The 24,680-nt window shown below is 35.5% G+C and overlaps 1 protein-coding gene across 1 annotated transcript in view; it reads right to left on the bottom strand.

Moving 5' to 3' along the window:
* TYR (tyrosinase) overlaps positions 1 to 24,680 on the bottom strand; it is a 78,368-nt gene that overhangs the window by 25,525 nt on the left and 28,163 nt on the right. Inside the window, exon 3 of the mRNA XM_045818136.1 lies at positions 16,874 to 17,021. Within this exon, the coding sequence (XP_045674092.1) occupies positions 16,874 to 17,021 (148 nt within the window). The remainder of the gene's footprint in view (positions 1 to 16,873; positions 17,022 to 24,680) is intronic.

Below are 24,680 nucleotides of genomic sequence, written 5' to 3'. Positions count from 1 at the left end.
AGAACATGTACATTTGTGCTCTGGGCTGCACGAGCACAGGCTTCTAATGGGCCGATTGGCTGCTAGTGAGGGAGAGGTAGAAAAATTGCTCAGATCACAGGAGGGTTTTATTTATTTATTATTTATTTATTATTTGATTTTTAGGGAGGTAGGGATGGGAAAAGAAGGAGAAACATAGAAGTATCGATGTGCAAGAGAAATATCAGCTGGTTGTCTTCCACATTCACCCTGGCCCTTACCCAGACCAGGGATGGAGCTGGCAACCCAGGCATGTGACCCTACTGAAACTGAACTGCAGAGCTTTCAGTTTGTAGGATGATACCCAAACAACCAACTAAGCCACAGCAGCTACAAATCTACCCATCTTTCTTCCTCTTTCTTCCTTTCTTCCTTCCTTTCCTTCTTCCTTCCTTTCCTTCCCTTTCTCCCTTCCTTCCTCCCTTCTCACTCTCTCTCTCTCTCTTTCTTTCTTTTTTTATATGGAAAAAGACATCAGATGCTGGGAAATGGGAGGAAACATTTGCACCTACACCCCAGTTCTTGCCTTGTTTCCAGGCAAAGATGAGCTGCCTCTGGGAAGGAGCTAAGAATTCTGCCACCAAATGCCAAGCTGTACTGATTGACACTAGGCATCCTACAATATAAAGCTTGAAGCTTGTTCTGCTTGTCTTCTTTTTCTCCCTGAGATTAAAGGGGTTTTCCTGCTTCTTTTGTTGAGGGAAAAAGCACTTTAAAAAATAACTTTTTGTCTTTTGATAACTATATATGTATATATAAAATCTTCTTTCTGATTGCTTTGCATAAGGATACAGCTACAGAAAACCTTTTTCATTACTGCTATTTTGACTTATTGAGTTTAATAATATATCTTTCCTGAGTTTCCAACTAATTCTCATCCTCATTGTTATTTCTAGACTATTGTGCCATTTTATACTTGACAACAGTTATCTTGGGCCTTCTTGATTCCAGGATGGAAATAACATTTGTATTATACATCCTTGGTTTTCTGCTTTGCCAACCTTACATGCAGAAATTTTGTTTTGATATTTCCAGAAACCTTTATATTAACTAAATCATCTTAATAAATGTCATACAATAAAAAACGCTGTATGAATAATTTGACAAATGAGGATCTCAGTATAATAGTTTCTGTGGATATTTTATATAGCATGATTCTTTGATTAGTTTTCTTTAGGGGACAATGTGGGGTAATTTACCCTACAGAATGATCTTTTAGAATTGAAGCCATATTTTTTATAGTTTACTTTTTAAAGCATTTCAATGTGCTTCACTTTTAATGTTTTTTCTCTCATTTCCTTAGCAAATTTTCTTTAAATTACAAATTCAGCCATGTATCTCTTATTGTTAAAGAAAAAAAGGCCATTCCAAAATCTTTTCTTCTTAATTATTCTTCCTGTCAAACAAGTTGCTGTCCTCTCAGTTTTATTTTGTCATCCCATTTTTTAAAAGCATGGACAACTTTGACACTTTCAATTCATATTCTACATTCTTTCTACTACAGTTTGATTTATTTTTACCACCTATCATGAACTGAAGTGTGCCTCACCCCCGCCCCCCAAAATTTATATGTTGAAGTTCTAATTCATAGGACCTCAGAATATGACATAATTTGAACAGGTTCTTTAAAGAAGTAATTAAGTTAAAATGAGGTCTTTAGGGTGAGCCTTAACCCAGTGTGACTGGTGTCCTTATATGAAGAGGAATTTAAAATCCAGACATGTATAGAAAGAACACCATATGAAGACACTGGGGGAAGATGGCTATATACAAGCCAAGGAGAGAGAAGCTAACCCTGCCAATACTTTGATTATGTACTTCTAGCCTCAAGACTTCTGAAAAAATAAATTTGTCTTGTTTATACCACAGAGTCCATGGTACTTTGTTATAGCAGCCCTAACAGGCTAATCTATTACTCTACAGACAATGTTTCTTGTTTCTGATGGTACTGCCAGTGACCTCTTAGTTGGGATAATGATAGAACTGAAAGATGGGCACTTTCAAGTAATATTAATGAGTTAAAATCCTTTTTCAGTCAATTAATAGCTCTGAAACTTTGGGTAAATATGTAATCTTTCTGAGCCTTAACCTTCAAACTTTTAAAAAGGGGATAAAAATACTTTTTTTTAAGAACCAAAAATATGGTATATATGGAAATGCCTTGCATAGTATTAAGCAGGTGTTAAATAAAAGCCATTATGTTTTATTTCTTTGCTATTGTCCAACCAGCATGTTTCTTTAAGTTAGCAAACCATTGTCATACTAGATTACTTATCTAATATTTTTTCTCTAACTTTCCACAAAATCTTCCTTTCCTATTCTGATTCTCTCAGTCAGCCCACCCCACTTAGACCTGAAAAGCTCCCATTATATTTTGATGACAATATAGAAGTAATCAGGTCAGAACACCCTAATTTCCAACACCAAGTTTACAAGCACATGTGCATCTATACCCTATGTATTCTTTGTCTCCCTCCAGGTCTAAAGGAAGATCCAACCCTAGTCATCACAAATGCCCACCTCTCAATTGGTCTTTGGACCTCAAATCTCAAGAACCTTGCTCAGGCAGATTTTCTTTTTCACTATTGTGTCTCTTCTTTTGCACTTGTTTCATTTTCAATAGTTTCATAAAATATACTTTAATATCCTCTGTCCTTAAAAAAATTAAGAGTCTTAATTCCTCCTTTGATCCCATATCCCCACTTCTGCTTCCCATTTCTCTGCTCCTTTCCTGGTCTAAAAATTTCAAAATATTTACTATATTTACTATATATTAGTAAATATTACTAATATTACTCCAAAATATTACCTATTTACTATAGCTCCTCATGCTTCCATTCTACTAAAACTGCTGCTCTCAGGGTCACAGCTACCCCAGTGTTTTCAGACCCAATAGGCAGAGATCCAAGGTGGCAGAGGAGTAAATAGAAGCTGTACAAACCTCACTCCAGGGCCAAACTAGAATTTCAATTAAATTGTAGAGAAATCATCCTGAATAACCAACTGAACACTAGCTGGAGAAAAGCCTTACAACCAAGAACAGAAGGAAGACACCTCTTCACCACAACAAGGCTGGCAGAGAGTGTAGAGGAGATATAAGAGGTTAGTTGGCTCCCATGGGTGGTGGCTAAAGTTTTGAAGGGGTATTTAAGCAGCCAAGGGGGATCCCCCTGAGAAGTGTGGGGTCTAAACCCCAAGCTTGGCTCCCCAGTCTTCAGCACCAAAACCAAAAATGGAACCCAGATAACATCAATTATGAAAAGCAGTGTGGTTTCTGTCCACCACAGAGAGATGGCTGGAGATACAGCAAGACTTTTATAGGGCTAACACACAAACTTCTGTTTACAGCCACTTACCCTGGCCTCTGGCAGAAGGGCAGAGTGGACTAGAGATGTGTGAGGCGAGCCTGGGGTTGGTGACTCTGGGGAGAGCACTGAAGGAACAGCCATCTGGATTCCTGGGCTGAGTAATTCCCCACACTACAGAGGCCAGCTTTGTCAGGAAAAGCACTCCCCTCCAAGTGTCATCAGCTTGAGAAGAAGCAATAACCCCACCCACAGAAATTACTCTGCCCCACTCTGTGAAGCTTAAGCCAGGCTGCTGAGTACAGCTTGAGGTTACATCAGTGATTAAGTTTAATAATGAAGGCCAACCTCTGGTAACTCTGAGACTTTAGCTGACCCTCTCCTGGGCCCAGTGCTGGTAAAAGCTGGTCTTGATTCACAGCCTGGTTCTTTCTGCACATACCCAGGCACAGCAGAGAAAGCCAAAAGCTGTGGATCACTGATAGCTCCAAACAGGTTGCCCAGGGCCAGTCATAGACAACATCTGACATAGGCCCACACAGAGTCTGTGGAGCTACCTAATACAGAAAAACAAATGAAAAGAAGCAGTCAAAATGGGAAGACAAAAAATAGCCCCCAAACGAAAGAACAATAAAATCCTCCAGAAAAAGAACTAAAGGAAGGGAGGCAAGCAATTGATCAGATATAGAGTTTAGAGTAATGATTGTAAAGATACTAAACAACTTAAAAAAGACATAGGAACAATAAAAAAGACCAGACAGAAATAATGAACGGAATATCTGAAATAAATAATACACTGGAAAGAATAAACAGTAGGTTTGGATGAAACAGAATATCAAATCAGCGATTTGGAAGACAGGGTAGAAAAAAAGCACTCGAGCAGAGCAGCAAAAAGGAAAAAAGAATAACAAAAAATGAAGATAGCCTAAGAAACCTTTGGGACAACATGAAGCATACTGACATCCACATCATGAGAATACCAGAAGAAAGAAAGTGGGCAAGGGATCGAGAATCTATTTGAAGAAATAATGATGGAAAACTTCCCTAGTCTGGTGAAAGAAAAAGACACCCAAGTTAAGGAAACAGAGAGTTCCAAACAAGATGAACCCAAAGGGGCCTACACCAAGACACCATCATAATTAAAATGACAAGACTTAAAGAGAAGGCAAGAATCCTAAAAGTTGCAAGAGAAAATCAGGTAGTTACCTACAAGGGAGCTCCAAATAGACTGTCATCTGATTTCTCAACAGAAACATTTCAGGCTAGAAAGGATTAGCATGAAATATTCAAGGTGATGAAAAGCAAGGACATACAACCAAGGCTTCTTACACAGGAAGGCTATCATTTAAATTTTCAGGGGAAATGAAAAGCTTCCCAGGGGAGAAAAAGCTAAAGGAACTTGTTAATACCATATCAGAACTGCAACAAATGTTAAAGGGCTTGCTTTAAGAAGACAAAAGAGAAAAAGAAAAAAAAAACAGAGGAAAATAGTTTAAAAAATAAAATGGCAATAAATATGTACCTGTTAATAATCACCTTAAATATAAATGGCTTAAATACTCCAACCAAAAGACATAGGGTCACTGAATGAATAAGAAAACAAGACCCATATATATGCTGCCTCCAAGATACCCACCTCAGATTGAAAGATACACACAGACTATAAGTAAAGGGATGGAAAAATACATTTCATGCAAATGGAAAGAAAAAAAAGCTAGGCTAGTAACACTTACAGCCAACAAAATAAACTTTAAAACCAAGGCTGTAGTATAAAACACAGAAGGACACTACATAATATTAAAGGTAACAATCCAACAAGAAGATATAACCCTAGTAAACATTTATGCACCCAACACAGGAGCACCTAAATATGTAAAGCAAATCTTGAGGGACATAAAAGAAGGGATTGACAGAAATACAGTCATAATTGGGGATTTTAACACACCACTGACTTCAAAGGACAGATCTTCCAGACAGAAAATCAACAAGACAGTGGCCTTAAATGACACACTAGATCAAATAGATTTAATTGATATCTTCAGGGCATTTCACCCCCAAGCAGCAGAAAATACATACTTTTCAAGTACACATAGAACATTTTCCAGGATAGACCACATGTTAGGACACAAAACAAGTCACAATAAATTTAAGAAGATTGGAATCATATCAAGCACTTTTTCTGACCACAATGCTATAAAACTAGAAATCAACTATAAGAAGAACACTGAAAAATACGTGACATGGGAGCAGAAATACATGAAATAGAGTCTAAGAAAATGATACAAAAAGTCAATGAATCCAAGATCTCATTCTTTGGAAAGATAAACAAGATTGACAGACCCAATAGGCATTTCCTCTCCCCATTGCCTTAATCTCTTAACAGCACTTGATGTACTTGTCCACTTCCTCATTCTAGAAATTGTTTGCCTGTATGACTTTTATGACTTAATGTTCACATTTTCCCCTTCCCTCTTTGGCCAATGGTTTTTAGTCTGCTTCTCGGACTCATCTGTATCTCCTCATCCTCTTAATGATGGGTGTACCAGATTGTTTGTCACTTTTCTTCTCTATTTATACTCAGTCCCTGGGTGATCTCATCTACTCCCATGATGTTATTTAATGTCTGTAGGATAACAAATCAAATATATGTCTCTGACCCCTTTCTTTCTTTTGAGTTCCATACTTCAACCCAACCAACTACTTGGCAGCCTCTCTTGGATATCTAATCACCATATCCAAAAAAGACCCTAATATATTTTTTAAAACCTGTCTTGATTCAGTTTTCTTTAATAAATGTATTGCTGGTCTAGTCTTTTCTATTTCAGTAAACAACCCCATTTTCTTTTCTAATGCTCCTGAACCTAGGAGACATCCTTGAGTCCACCTTCCTTTTCTTTTTAGCATTGGCTATATTTATACCACCACATAGTTTGTTGATATGTCCAGTTGGTTTTACTGCTAAAATGCACATGGACTCAGTTTTATTCCTATAGCTCCATTGTCACCCATCTCATTGTAACCACTATCATCTCTCACCTGGACCATTGCAATAGCAACCTATGTCCCTATTGAACTTCTCACCCCAACAATTCATTTATACAGCAGTCAGGATAACTTTTAAAAATGTCAGTCTACTTAAAGTTATTTTAGTACCTTGGTAAAATGATTTAAAGTCTTTCCATTGTTCTTAGGTCTCTGCTGATTCCCACTAATCATTTTATACCACTTTCCTTTTGTTCACCATCTTTAGCTTTGCTGGTCTCCTTGAGAAAAGCTAAGCTCTTTCCTTCCATGGGCCTTTTGAATTTGTTCTTGCTTTCTGAAACACTTTTCCAAAAAGAATTTTCTATGGTTTACTGCTTCTCATGAACCCAGTGTCAAGTCATAGCTCACTGCCTTGGCAATGCCAGCTGTGACTAGCCTATCTGAATTGGAAATGTTCCAAGTAATTTTTATAAAATATATACTATATATCATACAATAGTACTTAATTGAATTTTATACTCATTTCTTTATTTCTCTACTTGTGTTTTCCCTTACTAGAATATGAGAATCTTAATGGCAAGGACTTTGGCTGTCTTATAATTGTGTGCTAAGAACTTGTGTGTGTGTTTATAAAAATATATTCATTACCAAACCTACAACTTTAACAGATAGTAATATTAACAGAATTTTATGGCCAAGAAAAGAAAGGATTAGGTTCTCTAAATAATTATGGTGAGAACCTTCCAATAGTCATGCTGCTTCTGCCTTCCTTGGTTAAATATCCCCCTGTCATGTTAAAAATTCCTTTCTGTCTCTGGGACCTCCTACCTTGCACCACAAGGCCTCAAAATATTCTTCCCTCTATTTTGCAAAACATTGTGTCCTTGGGCAGCTCACCCTCTCTGAGCCCCGATCTCCTTATTTGTAAAAAAAAAAAAGTGGGGGAGCGGGGAGTTGATTTATCTTACTATTTTTTTTTCAGATTTTAAAGTTCAACAAATATTGATGACAACTCATGTTCCTTTATCCTCTTTTATTAAGATTTTCAAGTTATCAGTATTAATTTAAACAACTTAATTTCCCTAGTACTAAAATGCATTAATCATGCAAAGAGCCTAGAGATTTTCCACATTGTACAAGGAACATTGTTTAGGTTGGCATGTGGTTTCTTTATCAGCTAATAGAGTACAGTTCAATTCCCTTAGGTTAATATTTTGCTCCACAACAAAATAAGGCTGCCTGACTTAGAATGATCAGTTATACAACACTTTAGTAAGCATTTAATGAATGTCTCTTATATGCCAGGGTCTATGTTAGGTGCTTGGGTCTTTGTTAAATTCAAGAGATGTTCGATACATAAACCCTGTCTTCATGGAACTCAAGATTTAGTGGAAGAAATAGACAAATCCACAGATAAATTCAAACAAAGCAGATTGGTATACGAGCTCAATTCAACAATAGCAGTAAGAACAAAAATAGTTGTGGGGACATGGATAAGGATGACTATAGTGATACAACTGCTATGTGTTCTAGGGAATTAATTCTCTTGCTTTTGAAAACAAACAGGGAGTATTTTTAAAGTTGGTCACAATCCAACAGTATGAAATGAAACCAAGAAACAGACAGATCCTCCTCTGCCATCTGTCTGATTCCTAGAGTAGGCTTGAAGACATTTCTCTGGTTTCCGAGCTCACCTCCTTCCAAAACCCTGTGATATCTGCCTTTCTGAGCAAGCTTCAGCCTTGCAATCACCAGCAGGCAAGCAATCTGCTGTTCATCCTTGAAGCTCCAGGGACCTGCCTTCTGCCTGGATTATTTCTGGTCTGCCAACTCGGCAGGTACTTGGCTTGTGGGCACGTGGGTCAGGGCAGCCTTCTTAGCCGGATGGCCCAGAGGATGCTTGGGGAGCAGAATGGAGGGGGAGCCTCAGTGGCGAATACAGCCAAGAAGTCACTCCAAAACATGTAATTAATCTGTAGCTGAGGAGTGAGGCAAGCTTGCCAGCCCAGGAATGTTTTGCTTCAGGTTTATACCTCTTCAGGATTCCCATGCACTAGAGAGACAAGCTACAGAAGAAACAGTGAGGTGTTGTCAACACTGTAGAGCACTGAGAGAACAGTGAGTAAAGAACAAAACATTGTTTATTCTTTAAAAAGTCCCTTAATACTCTACTATCTTTATAAGAACTAGTTTATATATACTAACATTTCTTCTGTGAAGTCTCTCTCTCTAAATCCTTTATGGAACAGAATATAGAAAAGTTTAAGAACATGGATTCATATCCTGACATGTTACTTAACCTTTCTGTGCTTCAGTCCATTTATCCATAAGATGGGGATGATAATGACAGCTAACTGGTAAGACCGCCGCAAATGTTAAGTGAGTCAACCCATATGATGCACTTAGCACTTGGTGCACAGCAAGCACCAAATGCCAGCTGTGCTTTTAGTCTTTTAGTAGTTTTAACTATTGCCTATTTCTAAAAATTTGTCTTGTTTTTTTTGCTTTTGTTTTGTTTTTGACCTCACACTTTCTTGCTTTGTTTCCTATGAATTAAATGTTTTTATTATCAAACTTCACAGGTCAAAATCCTACCCCTTATTCACAAGGCCACCATTATAAGAGTGCTCCAAACAATAGGATGTAACGACAGAATATCCGTTGCATATCCATTCAGTGTCAGGCATGGTGGTAGGTGCTGCAGATGCAACACTTGAACTAGACTGCTCTTGTGGTCTTTACTTCCTTGAGCTTTTTTCTTTGCTCCTACATATTCTAGCCCATTAAACCACTATTACTGCAGAAGTTACATTTTGTTATGTACACACATAGACTGGGAGGCATTGGGTAGGGAGGAATAGTATTAGTGACTGCTGCAAGCCTATGGCCTGATATAGCACACAACACACAGAGAACATTTAATGTTTGTTGAATTAGCAGATGAATGACCGCAAGCATGTAGAAGTGTGCTTGCTTTTGTTTGCCTGGGCCCTTCTTGAGTGATTAGGTGCCAAGGAAATGGAAGGCTTTCCAAAGCCACCTGTCTATTGCTTTGACATTTATCCACAGGGCACCATCTAGCACTAATGTTTATCTTCTTTCCTTAGGAAGCAATAGGTATAAAAGCTCCCTATTCCATTGTGAAAATTTCACCTTTGCTTGATGGGTATTGTAATGTTAGGTTAGTTAAAAGTTTCAAATTTTTCTATCTTTAGCATGCCCCAAATCCAATATTCTTAGAGAAAGAGAATAAACAAAACTCCCAACTGTTATTTTTGTTTCAGTGATTACTCCTCAACCCTCTCTCCTTGCCAGAAAGGATTTTTGTTTTGTTTTGTTTTGTTTTTTATCTTTCAAACATGAGGAGAGTGTCAAGTCCCTTGTCAGGCCTTAATCTGAATAGCGGAGAAACATAATTTTAAGTATGAATATGACTTATCTATTTGTCAGTTACCTATTAATCATAATTAAAAGCATGATTAAGCTGTCACTAAGAAATCTGCTAAAGCCCTTAATTGTGCTAATGTATTCTAGTGTCATTTAAAAAAATTATCCAGAGTATTGTAAAGTCCAGAAAGGACCTTGGAGCTTTAGCTCAATTCAATATTTTTACAAATGAAAGTACAAAAAATTAAGGACTCTGAAGCCATGAACAAAAGATCGCATAAAAAGGACCATATAAAAACAAATTCTGAGTAGCTAGAAGCATAACACTTACATGTTAAAAGATAATTAAGGACCACAGGAAATATTTGCAATGTTTTTGACAAAAATGAACAGTTAAGATAAAGTATGACAAGCCTATATAGTTCAGGAATAAAAAGGCAAATAGACCTAATATGAAAGAGCAGAGAATGCAAACAGACATTTTAGAAAAAATATATATTATATAACATATATAGGAAATAGAGAAATTCTAATGAATACTAATGAATACTTTTCAGAGTAGCAAAGATTAAAAAGGTACATTACACCTAGGACAGGAGGACTGAAACGCTTTCATTTTCTGTGATAATGAAGCTGGCACAGTCACTTTTGGAAGGCAATTTGGAAATATCTAACAATTTTAAATGTAATAAAGTGTGATAAACACCTTTCAATTCCAGTGTTGAGAATTTGATCTTTAGCTATATAAATCAAAATCAAAATAATTCATATATAAATCAAATAATTCATATATAAATCAAAATCAAAATAATTTCACAAATCAAAATAATATATTTATATATATTGTTTAGAAAAAGAGAGAGAAACAACTAAAATGCCTGTTAATAAGTGATTTCTAAATTACGGCATGTCTATACAATGAAATTCTTATTTAAAAACCTCTATTGATTCATTTAAAGATAGAAATTATACACACATTGAATGTTAATAGCATTTTAATATTATAATTAGTGCTGACTTTGTGGAGCCCCTAAAAATCCTTAAAGTGTCAGTTTTTTCCAAAATATGGAAGGACAAAATTTGGAAAGCAAATTTTATTTGACCTGATTTATAATACCTAACTTAAAAAAAAGTTATAAAATTTGTTAAAAACCATAGCAAATTGTTCTCAATTCTGATGGCCTTTTTTCCTTCGATTAGTGCTTATTGCCTTTGCCTACAATATAAAGGATTATTTTTTTACTTTTTAAATACCAGAGATTCTGTATGTAACCAGAATATCTCTCTGTACTTTATGCCAACTTTATTATATTCTTTACTATTTAAGAAAGAAAAGAAAAAAATTCAACAGTTTCCTCACTATCCAGTTTATGTTTCTATTCATCAGGGTTCTGATGGTGCTTTGTCTGATATCAGGTAACAACAGCACAGTGTTTACCAGTCATTTCAGTTATTTAAAATGTTAAGTAGGTCATAGCCTTACTTCTGTTTGGTTGGTTTGTGTTTTAGAGAAGCTTTAGGTTTACAACAAAATTGAGAGGAAGGTACAGAGATTTCCCAGGTAACCCCCTGTCCCCACCAGAGTGGTGCATTGTTACAATTGATGGACCTACATGGCGCATCATTATCACCCAAAGTCCACAGTTTATGTTAGGGGTCACTAGGGGTACTGTACATCCTAGGGCTTGGACAAGTATATACTGACATACATCTGCCATTATAGTATCATACAGAGTACTTTCACTGCCCTAAAAATCCTCTGTGCTTTCCCTATTCTCCCTCATCCCTACCCTTGGCAAACACTGATCACTGCACAGTCTCGGTGCATAGGTCCATAGTTTTACCTTTTCCAGGATCTCAGAAAGTTGGGATCAGACAGCATATAAACTTTTCAGATTTGCATCTTTTCCTTGGTAATATATATTTAAGTTTCCTCCATGTCTTTTCATGGCTTGATAGGCCATTTCTTTTTATTGCTGAATTATATTCCATTTCTAAATGTATCATCCATTACTTATTACTTATCCATTCACATACTGGAGGATATTTTGTTTGCCTCCAAGCTCTGGCAATTTTAAAGTTGCTCTAAACATTTATGTACAGGTTTTTTGGTGGTCATACATTTTTAGCTCCTTTGGGTAAATACCAAGGAACAAGAAGGTGCCATACTGTCTTCAAAGCAAGCTGTAATATTTTATATTCCCATTAGTAATGAATGAGATTCCTGTTGCTCCACATCCTCCCCAGTATTTGGTGTTACTAGTGTTCCAGATTTTGAGCATTTTAATAGATGTGTAGTGGTATCTTATTTTAATTCAGTTTACGAGGGGATATGATGATATATGATGTGGAGTATATTTTCATATGCTCATTTTTTGCCATTATGTATTTTTTTTGGTGAGGTATCTAGTAAGGATTTTGACCTATTTTTAAAATCTGGTTTATTTTTTTATTGCTGAGTTTTTAGAGTTCTTTGTATATTTTGGATAACAATTCTTTAGCAGATGTGTGTTTTGCAAATATTTTGTCCCAGTTGGTGGCTTGTCTTCTCATTGTCTTGACATACAATGGAATTCTAAAACAGATTTTACAAGGAAGAAGGTAGATCTGCATGTATTGATGTGGAAATATATCTAAGATAGGTGATTAAGTAGGAAAAAAGTACAGAATCATGTGCAAATACAATTCTCTACTGTACACAAGATAAATAATATGATTTTTTTTTCTCCCAGAGACAAGAAGAGAATAGTGAATGGGGACTTATTTTATTAATTTGATCCTTTTTATACTTCCCCAAATTTTCTAAATTTTTTAAATTTTATTTTATTTTTTAAGATTTTATATATTTATTTTTTTTAGAGGGGAAGGGAGGGAGAGAAGGAGAGAAACATCAATATGTTGTTGCCTCTTGAGTGCCCCTTACTGGGGACCTGGCCCACAACCCAGGCATGTGCCCTGATTGGGAATCAAAAGAGTGACCCTTTGGTTTTCAGGCTGGTGCTCAATCTACTGAGCCACACAAGCCATGGCTCTGTTTTTTTTAGAAGATAGAATAGATTTTAGGCAATTTTCCCACTTGTCTGCTTTATATATTTTTCTAAATAAAAAAACACTATATTTTATTCATTTATTTATTTATTTTTGGAGACAAATACCAAGTTTTATTTATTTTCAATAATGAAAGCAACACAACAAAGAAGAATTAATCCACTAATTTTTAAATCTATCACAGCCTTAGTACAAAACTATACTTATTAAATAAAAAAAACATTCCTAGTAACCAAGTAAGACTATTTTTGAGACTCTCTTGGGTATTGCCTGTACTTTACACAAGACTGGGTGGTAGGAAAATAAACACGTGTAGATATTGACTGACAAGTACTGGAAGAAAAGAAGAGCCAAGGAGTAGGGTCCCCAAATATTAAGTTAGAAAAGGGAACATGGGTTTTCAAAGAAGTCTAGAAATCAGAGCTCACTGGGGGATGCAAGGGTTTGATATAGTCCATGCTCAAGGTATTGCAAAGAAATCTTTCCACATTTCTAGATTATTGATTTGGAATCCATCACAATCTAGAGGAGCTGCTGCCAAAGGATAGGAGGCTCTTCATTCACACTGCCTGGAAACACCTGTCTCTTAATTTTCCTCCTTTGACTTGGTCACTAGCTCCTATCACCAATATAACAGGGTTTCCACCCCACCCCCCACCACCCCAAAAACTTACTACTGTGTAGACCAGCGATTTTCAACCGGTGTGCCGCAAGACTTTTTAAAACATGCAATACCTGACTGTTTAGTTCAGGGCACTGACCTCTTTTGCCTTAAATTGTCAAATTAAAAAATGACAAAAGCCAACACAACAAAGCAGTCTGGTATGAATGAATCAAAAGTATACCTGTATTTTCTGTCACATCAGCAAAAACTATATTTTGGGGTGTGCCACAGATTTTGTAATAAGTTTATGTGAGATGGAAAATCACTGATATATCTCTGATTATCTTTTCCTTTAATAAGAACACTGATACTGCCAGGGACAGTTGTGAACATACCCAATACCTTTAATTTTTATCCTCCTACACACTGCTTGGCTACAAAAATCTAGGACTCACAGATCATTGGTCCAAAGACAGGTTTTCAATAAAAGAATCTCTAAGTTTCAATGGTCACCATTTTTTTCCTACCTTATCTGCCACACCTTTTTATCTGCCACATCTTTTTCTTTCTCATCATCTTCTCGATTATGTCTTTTGGAAAGCAGTTATATGAGCTGCATTCTGAGCATCAGATTTTTTGATCAATGAATCTCAAGTATCCTCATCATCTTTTTGGAAATCTAAGTTGTCCTGTTGGGACCAAATGGGATCCCATCAGCCCTCTGAGTAGGCTCTGAAAAGGAAGCAGTAGCCTTCAGCTCACCACTATATTTTTTAAAAGGTTTTATTTATTTATTTTTGGAGAGAGGGAAAGGGAGGGAGAGAAACAGCAATGTGATTGATTTTTCGGATGGGTTGCCTCTCACACACCATGGACTGGAGACTTGGCCTGCAACTCAGGTATGTGCCCTTACTGAGAATTGAACCAGTGACCTTTCCAGTTTGCAGGCTGGTATTCTATCCACTGAGTCACACCAGCCAGGGCTTACCACTAATTTTAGAAAAGGCCTGTGTAACTGTTGACAGACCAAAGTTAAACTTTTTCATTAACTGCAGGATGATCTTAATGGCAGCTCCCACTGTTGGTGGACAAACTTTTTCATCTTCTTCCTCATCAGGCTGCATCTATGAGTCTTCCTTAGGTGTGGGTGGATCATCATCACACATTATTAAGTATATTTCAAAATCAGGCCTCTCCTGCACCACAAGCTCCTCAAACCCTCTGGTGGCTTCTACAAACATCTTTTGGACTGCTTCTTCATTCTCCTTGATCTCTACCTTTACAAATTCTTCTCCAGGCAAGTCTGGAGTTGTCTTACTCTATAGTTCCTCGCTAGCAGCAGCCTCTGGTCTTCCTCTGTGTTCTGCTGGAGTTTCTGGGAGGATGACTCAATAGGTACTTATGTTCCTAGCCCTGCAGTGCGTGAAGTAGCAGTCCTTCCAGGACTGCCAGGAATGCTGAGGGAGCTGATTGGGCTGAAGTTGCCCCAGGCATATTAAAATAAGTTGAACCAAGAATTCTGGGAGGGCAGAATTTTTTTTATTTTCAAAGGTGTCAAGAGTGGCATCTAAAACCCACCTGCCTAATGGCTTTGTTTCTGTTAATCAGACATGACTCCAGATATTGAATTTAATTAGAGCATTTTTTAATAAATATATATTTGGTGGGCTAGCTAAAGCTCAACTTTTTTCCTTTTATCTGGTATATAAGTATATAATTATGAAATTTTGTGTTCTGGCAGGGGTCAACAAATTTTTTTCTCTATGGTGATAAAAGCTAAATATTTTTCAGTTTGTGGGCCATTTGGTCTTGGTCAAAACTATTCAACTCTGCCTTTTAGCATAAAAGCGGCACAGACAATATGTTAATAAGTAATTGTGCCTGTGTGCCAATAAAACCTTATTTACAAAGAAGGTAGAAGATAGATTTGACCTATAAACCATAGTTTGAGATTCCTTGCCTAAGACATTAAGTGTCTAGGAAATCTAGAATTCTTTCAATTCATGAGATAACACTGAAGATCAAAACTGCCAAAAACTCACAAAGACAATACAATATAAAAAGTGACACAGTAAAAAAAGTTCAATCTATTTTTTCTGGTATGATGTTGATCCAACCCTCCTTTATATATGGGTATAGGTGGTTATAGTATTATATTGCCATGATAATTTTTAATGTATATACACTTTCTTAAAAACTATTTTCTGGCCCTGACTGATGTGGCTCAGTTGGTTGGGACTCATCCTGCAAAGCAAAATCTTGCTGGTTCAATTCCCAGTCAGGGCACATGACTGGGTTGTGGGTTCAGTTCCCAGTTGGAGCATGTTTGAGAGGCAATAGATCAATGTTTCTTTCTCACATCGATGTTTCTATTCCTCTTTTTCTCTCTCCCTAAAAATCTAAAAATAAATAAATAAATAACTGTTTTCTGAGTAAAACTTGACTTGTGATATTAATTAATTCCTATAATATTAGAGTTGCTATGAAGGCAATAACAATCTTTCTAATAATCTTTCAGACTTCTAGTCACTTTCTTATTTAATATTATGTCCATGTTCCTGGGAGCATGACTGAGGTGGAAATGGTGATGAGTAAAACATTTAGTTTTCAGTTTTAGTTTCTCTATCTTTACAACAGGAAAAATGGAACCTGTTATATTTACTAAAGACAATGACAGTATTATCTTAACGGTTGGTATAAATCTGTGCCCTTTGTTCATTAGCTGTTGTGAGAAAATTACTTTAGAAGGAACAGGAAAAAAACCTACATTTGTCTGTCATGATTTGATGCTTTATTTTCTTTTCTCCTCTTGAATAACAGATACAGACAGCTGACCATCCTCCATATACTTTCTCCTCTGCTATCAATGATAAGGGTTAATAAGGGAGAGGGGAACTCCAGGGGAATTAAATTGCTATAAACAGGATGGCTGGGCCATAGTGCATCCTGTCTGGAGAACTGCTCATATAATTCTCAGGCCAGTCATTGAGATCAAAGATTGTATCTATTTATATGTAAGGATATGAGGTTAGAAAAGAAGAAATAACAATACAATACCAGAAAGAGAAAAAAATATATATGAGATACAGCAGATTAGTGCCCTGTTCAGATGGCATTAGATAGCCTGGTACCAACTCTATGTACCCACCTTCCTGACTCTAAACAATGTAGCCAATGCCTATTCAATGTGGGAGTCCAAAAAATCAGTTCCTTTGTCTTAAGGTAAGACAAACTGATGTGTACTTTACACTCTACCAAGATCTGGCTAAGACTGGGACTTTGACTGAAATTGTACTCTTATTTGGCTTCTTCCTTTTTCTTACCTGCTTTACTTATTCTATCTGGTTTCTCTGTAATAAAACACTTCAGTAAAACATTTACATTCAAATCCGTAGTTTAAATTCTGTTTCTTAGAGAACCTGATCTGAGACAATAGGCCATCATAGCTCCTTGGCAAATGGAATAGATAATGTTATACTCATTTAACACCAACATGCACATAATTTATAAAGAACTGTCCACCAACCTGTCAACAAATGCATGGTGAAGAAGGAAAATGGGGTCGTTGGCAGATCCTTGTACCTGAGACATTGTTCCATTCATATACACGTGCAAGGCATTGTGCATAGTGCTTCGGGAGGCATCTGCTATCCCAGTAAGTGGACTAGCGAATCCTGTTAGTGAAAAGAATATTGAAAAAAAATTAGTTTACTTTAATGATTGAAAATCTAAGTGATTATTTCATTTGGTTTACAATAACAAGCACAAGCCTAATTCAAAGTCATAGAATGAATAATAAAATTCATTCTGTATTGGAATTTTTTACATTCTGAATATCCAGTGAATATTTAACAAATCTTTCTGGAATTGAGTGGTATTAATCAGGGTACTGTGAACTGATTAATCAGATAAGTTAGGTTGAGCCAACTTGTACTCCCTTCTGTTGCTCCTGCCTATTATTCCTCCTTTAGATACTGAAAAGTAGTTAGACCTTTTTTTATAATTATCAGCATAGTTATTCTCACTTCAGTCTGTAACATTTAGAACAGACCTTTCTAGCCCGATATGTGTCATTTTGCTTTCCAGTTCTGGTGGTTACCTTTAATTTTGGTTTCTGGCTCCAGAGAAAGTATAATATGCCTGACCTTCCACATCGCTGTGCACTATCAACAGTCTGGGGTCTGGGCCGGGGATGGGGGAGCAGGCATCAGGTGAGAGTGTGTTTGATTTTGCAAAACATTCGTTTCAGAGTTCATCAGAACTCCATTAATTTGTTCTATTCATTGCATCAGGACTAATTGTGGGAATAATAGTTATAATAAGAGCTATTGTTTTCTGAATGTTAATTGGACTAAATGCTTTTTTTGTGATATATGTTCTCTAATCTACAGCAACTCTGTCAATTAGGAATTATTATTCCCATTGTAAATAAGAGGAAACAGAGGCTCAGAGAAGTTCTGAGTTTCCCAAGGCTACAGAAGTAGTGGTAGAGTTGGGATTTTAACTAATTTTAGTTAAACTTCAAGATATGAGCTCTTGATATTTTGTGTTCTCTCTCACACACTCCCTGGGAAGAGGTAGAATAAGACATCATTTAAGTACATTTAGTCAAAACAAAATATAAGCAGAACTCAAGGCTGAGAACAAGACAAAGATGTCAGAGTAATAGAGTTAAATTCTAAGCTGGAACCAAGTTAGGGAACTATGACCAAGGCCATATTATTGAATTTCAGCATTTAGAACTGTCAATCAAGAAGAAACTGGTAAGATGATGATGACAATGATAACAATGATGATGATGATGTAGAATAGACACCATTAAAGCACTACAATTTGGACAGGGGAGGTCTAGCTTTATTTTGTGCAATTAGGATTTTGTAATCCACCTCTTCATTTCTAAAGGTGCAGTTCTTGACTTTTGCATTTGATGCTTTGTGGATCGGAGTAGCTCTGACCCCTCAGCCAGGGATTCATTCCCTTCTTTTAACTTTTTTAATTCATTCTAAGAGACCATATTAAGCCCTGGTACCTCTGGAAACTTAGTCCAAGAACAATCACTTACCTCCCATCTGAACTCTCTTATCTATGTCAGCTTTTATCATGGACAATCACTATGTGCAGGAATTTTTCTGGCTTGACATAACTAATTTCATACAACCTAGAGAATGATGCTACAAAATAATTATCTTCATCATCTCCATTATATAGACTTGGGAAAAAGGGGCTTTGAGAGGTCAAGTAACTTGTCTAAGATTAAAAAACAAGTAAGAGGAGTTAAGGTTAGAACATCAACCTGTTTTTTTGTAGAGCCTAAGCTCTTAACTGCATGCTTTACTGCCTTTCCCATGTAGCAATGAATCACATACCATGCAGGGCAAAGTTCTGTAGAGCAATGGACTTCAAGCTTATTCTTGAGTAGCATCAAATGAGACATTTAAAGTAGATTCCAAAATGTTTTAATCATAATTAGGAATAGTTTCAGAGGACATAATTTCAGGGATGTTACAAATAGTATAAATTTAAAAACTAACAATTTAATATCACTTTTAGAAAATGTATCTTATTCACCATCATTTATGTAAAAAATACTTAAACATACTTTATTATACTCTAAAATTTTATGGGGTTTCCTTTTTTTACTTAATCTCTTCTTTTTATTCTATTTTCCCACAGAATTATGCCTAAATATTATGTTATACTTGAAACATTTTTTAAAAAGCTGTTATATCAGCCCATCTTACTTTTCTGCAACAACAGCTGGTATAAAAATTTAAACTTGTAAAAACTTTCATGTGACTGTTAACCTAATCTCCTGGATTAAATTATCATTAAATAATTTAGTTATAATTTATTTTTTAAATGTTTATATTTTTCAATTACCATCAACACACAATATTATATTAGTTCCAGGTGTAAAAAATAGTAATTAGACATTTATATAATTTAACCCAATTAATCTTGTACCTGCCTGACACTATACATAGTTATTATAATTTTATTGATTATATTTCCTAAGATGTACTTTACCTCCCCATACCTGTTTTTATAACTGAGGATTTGTACACCTAAAGTAATTATTAGACCCTGGCTGGGTAGCTCATTTGGTTAGAGCATCATACCTAAAAGCCCAGGTTGCAGATTTAATCCCCAGTGAAGGCACATACAAGACTCAACAACTGAATGCATAAATAAGTGGAACAATAAATCAATGGCTCTATCTCTCTGTCTGTGTTTCTCAAATAGATAAATAAATTATTTATTAATAAATAATTATTAAATATAAAAGTAATTCTTTATTAATAAATAATTATTAACTATAAAAAGTAAAGTTTTATTTAAAATTTATTTCTTAATTATATTGATGGAAGATTGTTAATTAAAAATTAATTCAGAAAAGGGGAAGAGTTTACAGGAACAAGTATAAAGGACACATGGACAAAAACTAGGGGGGTGGAAATGGGAGGGAGATCGGGAAGGCCGGGGGGTGGGGTTGGTGGGGATGGGAGTAAAAGACAGAAAATTGCACTTGAACAACAATTGAATAAAAAAAGAAAAGAAAGAAAGATAAATAAATAAATAAATAAAAATAAAAATTAATTCAGAGATTAAGAAATGAATATTATTTATTTCTAGAAAGAATAAAATTACACATAAAATCTATTCTAATTTTTTATACATATTTTTCAGTTTAACTGTTGTTGCATATCCCTGAAATTCCCTGAAATTCCTTTGAAATTCCCTGAAATTCCCCCCTGAAATTCCCCTGAAATTCCTTCTTCTCTTCCCTCTGAACACTATCAGACTGTTCTCTATTTCAGTGTCTTTGGTTATATTTTGCTTGTTTCTTTGTTTTGTTCTTTAGGTTCCTGTTAAAGGTGAGATCATATGGTATTTGTCTTTCACTGCCTGGCTTATTTCACTTAGCATAACGCTTTCCAGTTGCATCCATGTTGTTACAAAGGGTAGGAGCTCCTTCTTTCTTTCTGCTGCATAGAATTCCATTGTGTAAATGTACCAGAGTTTTTTGATCCATTCATTTACTGATGGGCATCTAGGTTGCTTCCAGCATCCAGCTATTGTAAATTGTGCTGCTATGAACATTGGGGTGCATAGGTTCTTTTGGATTGGTGTTCTATTCTAAATTTTTTAAAATAAATTGAGTTCTAAGAAAATTTTGTACTCATAAAAAACTAGGTTAGAATGAAAATATTTCCATATTAATTTCACTTAATTATTTGAATCCTTTTTAGTTATATATGCCAAAAATGATGTACTGATCCAGGATCTGAATAATCTAATCCATCAACTGACAATTTAATCAAGATTCTTTAATGAAAGCAATCTTATAAATTATAAATTTATTTACAAATCACTTGACTTGCAATATTTTTGCTACTCAGTTATTAAAGTCACTCCCTTCAGCAACACTGCCACAATATTTTGAATTCTCTGCTTGTAAGTTTTTACCCTTTCTGGGAAAGTGCTGTGTTGAGAATGGGTTCAGGATAGGGGGAAAAGTATGCCTTTCTTCTAAAAAGTCAGAGAAGGGAAACCATGAAAGTGGAGGTGGTAAAGGAGCATCTTCAAAGGAGTCTTCTTGCTCAGATTCATTATAGGAAATTATACTTGCAAGGAGGACCTGGAAATAAATTTCCTTAAAGCTCTCTATGCTATGTACTCTTTAGCAAATCTTAGCAAACCTGCAGTAGTGTGTCTATCCAAGTTTGAAGGTACTACCATAGTGGAAGGACTTTTAAAGTTAATTAGACCATGGTTTAAATGCTACATTACTTACAGAAAGTATAACCTTTGTCAAGTTAGTTATCTTCTTTCAGCCTTGGTTTCTTTATTGGTAGGAGAGAAAATAATTAATGCCCATCTCTACAATTTTCATGAAGATTAATTTTGATAGCACATATGAAGCACCCAATATAGAATCTGGTATAAAATGGATGCTTCCTCAGTAGAAGCTATCATTTTTATAAATTCATTGAATTTGATAAATGGGTGCTTATCATAAGAACTACTGATCAAGACTAGCAGAAAAGCCTATTTTATGACAATTCACCACTATCAGGACCCATTCCAGCACCAGACATATCTTCCCCTCCTGAACTCCACTGCTCTACAGAAACCTGCTTGCTTCTTGCCTTCCTATAACATTAGGTGCTCCTGGGTGATCCTAGGATTGTCACTCTAATCCTAGAAGTAGGATTGCCATTCTAGTAATTGCCACACTTGTAATTGAGGGAATCAAGGAATTGAATATACCTGTGATTGATTTCAAAACCTGTGCTTTTTTCCTGTAGACTAGAGATAGACTGTGTCTGTACTGACTTGCTGACACACCTTAGGAACCTCTTTTTCCTATGGACTGTGAAATGAACCTATTGACTTGTTAACTGTGACATGCAGAACATGTTATTACCTCACTCTTGTCCAAGGAATCCCCATGGGTAGAAAGTCTAATAAGCCAGCAGGGACCTTTTTAGCAGTCACAGATGCCAAAATGGCTCGAAGTTCTTTGTGACAGTGACAGTTGCCCAAATTACTCTGTGTTATGCCTTTAAATCTGCATGCTACATTCCCACCAGAAATTAATATATACAGTTTCAGGCTGATGATAATAAGAAACTGCAGTTTGTCAATCCATCTCTTTCTCTTTCATTTCTTTCCCAGTAGCACTCTGAGAGTGTTTGTCTGTTTAATATTGATGCCTATCTCTGATCCCTGGAGATTCAAATGTAATTGTATATAGTGGGGCTCAGGTACTTGGAGTGTTAAAAACACCTCAGGTGATTGTAAAGGGCAACAAGGCATGAATTCACCAATTTAGGTTAAGTTGCTCTCCCTCTTTTAAAATTGAATTCACACTTTAAAAACTTTATTGAATATATTATTTATCTGAATATATCATTTCCTTCACTTGAACTTTTCTCCTCCTATATTGTGACAATCTAAAAATGCTTCTGCCTTTAGAATCTCATATCACTTACTTCTGTGTTTATATTGATAACTGTTACAATGTGGACCCTTGAAAATGTTTAAAAAAATGAGCAACTACTGAGTGGCAGGCACTGGGCAGACATTTTCACACATCATCTTATTTAATTCAGTATGCTCTTTTGTGGGAAGCTGGGTTATAGGTAAACTTTATGTTGCCTTTTGGATTTTGAAATGTGGAAAAGTATGTTGTTAAATCTTCACAACACAGTACATTTAATTTATTTGATTTAGTTGTATTTTAAGTGAATTTCAAACCAATTTTAATATTTCATAGAGCTTCACAGATTTAATTGGAGAAAAAAAGTAAAAAGAAGTTAAAAAAATATGCATTAGTGCATGTGAAGATTGAAGAGAAGTGACGGTTAGACCCACTGGCTATATCCCCCCTAATTTACTCTTCTAACATAAAACAATTCAGAAACTACGACATGCACAAGTTAACACACAATAATTTTAAGAGGTTCTATTTGATGGCTGAGTACTTTTTAAAGGCTTGCATTTAAAACTAATTGCAGCAGAAGTATAATATTACAGATCAGGAAGGATTCTGGATCTAAGCAAGTCCTTAGGTATAATAGGAACATTAACTTTTAATCCAATTCAAGTTTTCTCAAATAAAGTGCTAGCCCTACAGCCATAAATGAACTAATTAGCATTTGTATTTATTAGAACATACTTTTAATTTGACTCAGGAAATTCTCTCACCTACGAAACAAAGCAATGAAGTAAATGTAGTGGTGGGTGATTGGTTTCTTGCCATCTAATTACATGTTAAATGGTAGTTAAGGTCACAGATGCTCCATAAATTCTGTGGTCATCAAAAGTACCAGCAACACAACATGTAAACTTGTTAGAAACACAAACACTCTAGCCCTTCTAGAGACCTACTGAAGCAGAATGTCAGGGGGATTCACCACTTGCTTTAACAAGTCTTCCAGGAAATTCTAATATGCACTGAGTTTGAGAATAACTCCTCTAATTACCTTCACTTTTTGCACAAAGTTGGATCAGTCATAATGAGTCACAGTCTTCTCCATAAACTCAATACAGGAGATCAACAGAACTATTTCATGTGTTTTCACTTTAAATTGTCTATTATTTTAAACATCAGATTAATTTCTCCTCTTGGTAACCTCAATGTTTGTGGTTGTGTTTTGTGCATGTGCACACATGTCTAATCTTTTGCTTTACGTAATTATATCATCCAGTGATTTTTTCAACATTTCATAGATCTTATTTCCAATTTCTAAACACATCTATAGAATTATCTTAAGTATCAAGAATACTGGTCCATTTATTCATTTAAAATTTGTCTGGAACTTGCTTTAAGGAACAATTTTATACTGGCTTTTTATAGTCTAAGACTAGATTTATGTGTTTGGAAAGGGTTGGGAACAGTGAACCACACAACAGAATAATTTAGTTCACTAAGTTGTACAGAATGAAATAAGCAAAGATCTTTATAGACAAAAGTATGATTTAAGCTGTATTCCCTTCCAGCTCTTATGACTGAATTGATAATACTTGGTATTTTTTGGTATATTTCACTGTGTATGCTAAAACATTAATAATACATTAATACTAACTATTTTTTGAAACAAAGGGTAGCTAACCATTCTAGTCTCTGTTTGCCTCCAGAGTTCTGGCTTTAGCACTGAAAGTCCTATGTCTCCTAGGTAAGCCACCTTCATAAGCATGCAACTGAGTGTTACCTGGGACTGTCCATGCTTGGCTTAATGCTCTCTGCTGTTGCTGTCTTGAAATTCTTAATAATTTTCAAACATGGTGTCCAGTGTTTTAATTTTGCATTGTGTCCTACAAATTATGTAGCTTGTCCTGGTCCTTGGAAAGACCATATCAGTCCTACGCAAACAGATGGTCAGTTGCCTTGCAAAGGTTCTATGTAACCTTCATTGCCTTGATTTGATAGGCCCTTTTTATAATATACAAGTCAATTAAATCATTTAAATATGTCCTACTATCTCATTTATATCTTTTCTTTTTAATTAGAAAAATCATTTGATGATATTTTAATATGCAAGAATCAGATTCCATATCTATACTTTTCCATAATGAATATTATAACATTATTTGCATTACATGTTATAGTTTGCAAAACACTTTCAGGCACATTTTCTCATTAGACATTCCCAGTAGTGTACTAGCAAAAGATTAATAACTAAATCTCAGAGGAGAAGTAGGGGAGTATGGAGAATATTTTGATTCATAGCACCTGTCAATTTTCATGGTGTAAATATTTCATGATTGTTAATTTTAAAGTATCAATTTATTGTCATTGAGTAAAGAGTTTGGAAAAGATGCTATCA

Source organism: Phyllostomus hastatus, unplaced genomic scaffold (assembly GCF_019186645.2).
Source record: "Phyllostomus hastatus isolate PE091 unplaced genomic scaffold, TTU_PhHast_1.1 phas_scaffold_317, whole genome shotgun sequence".
NCBI lineage: Eukaryota > Metazoa > Chordata > Mammalia > Chiroptera > Phyllostomidae > Phyllostomus > Phyllostomus hastatus.
Note: the sequence above shows the minus strand (reverse complement) of the source record. Positions and strands in the feature narration are given on the sequence as shown.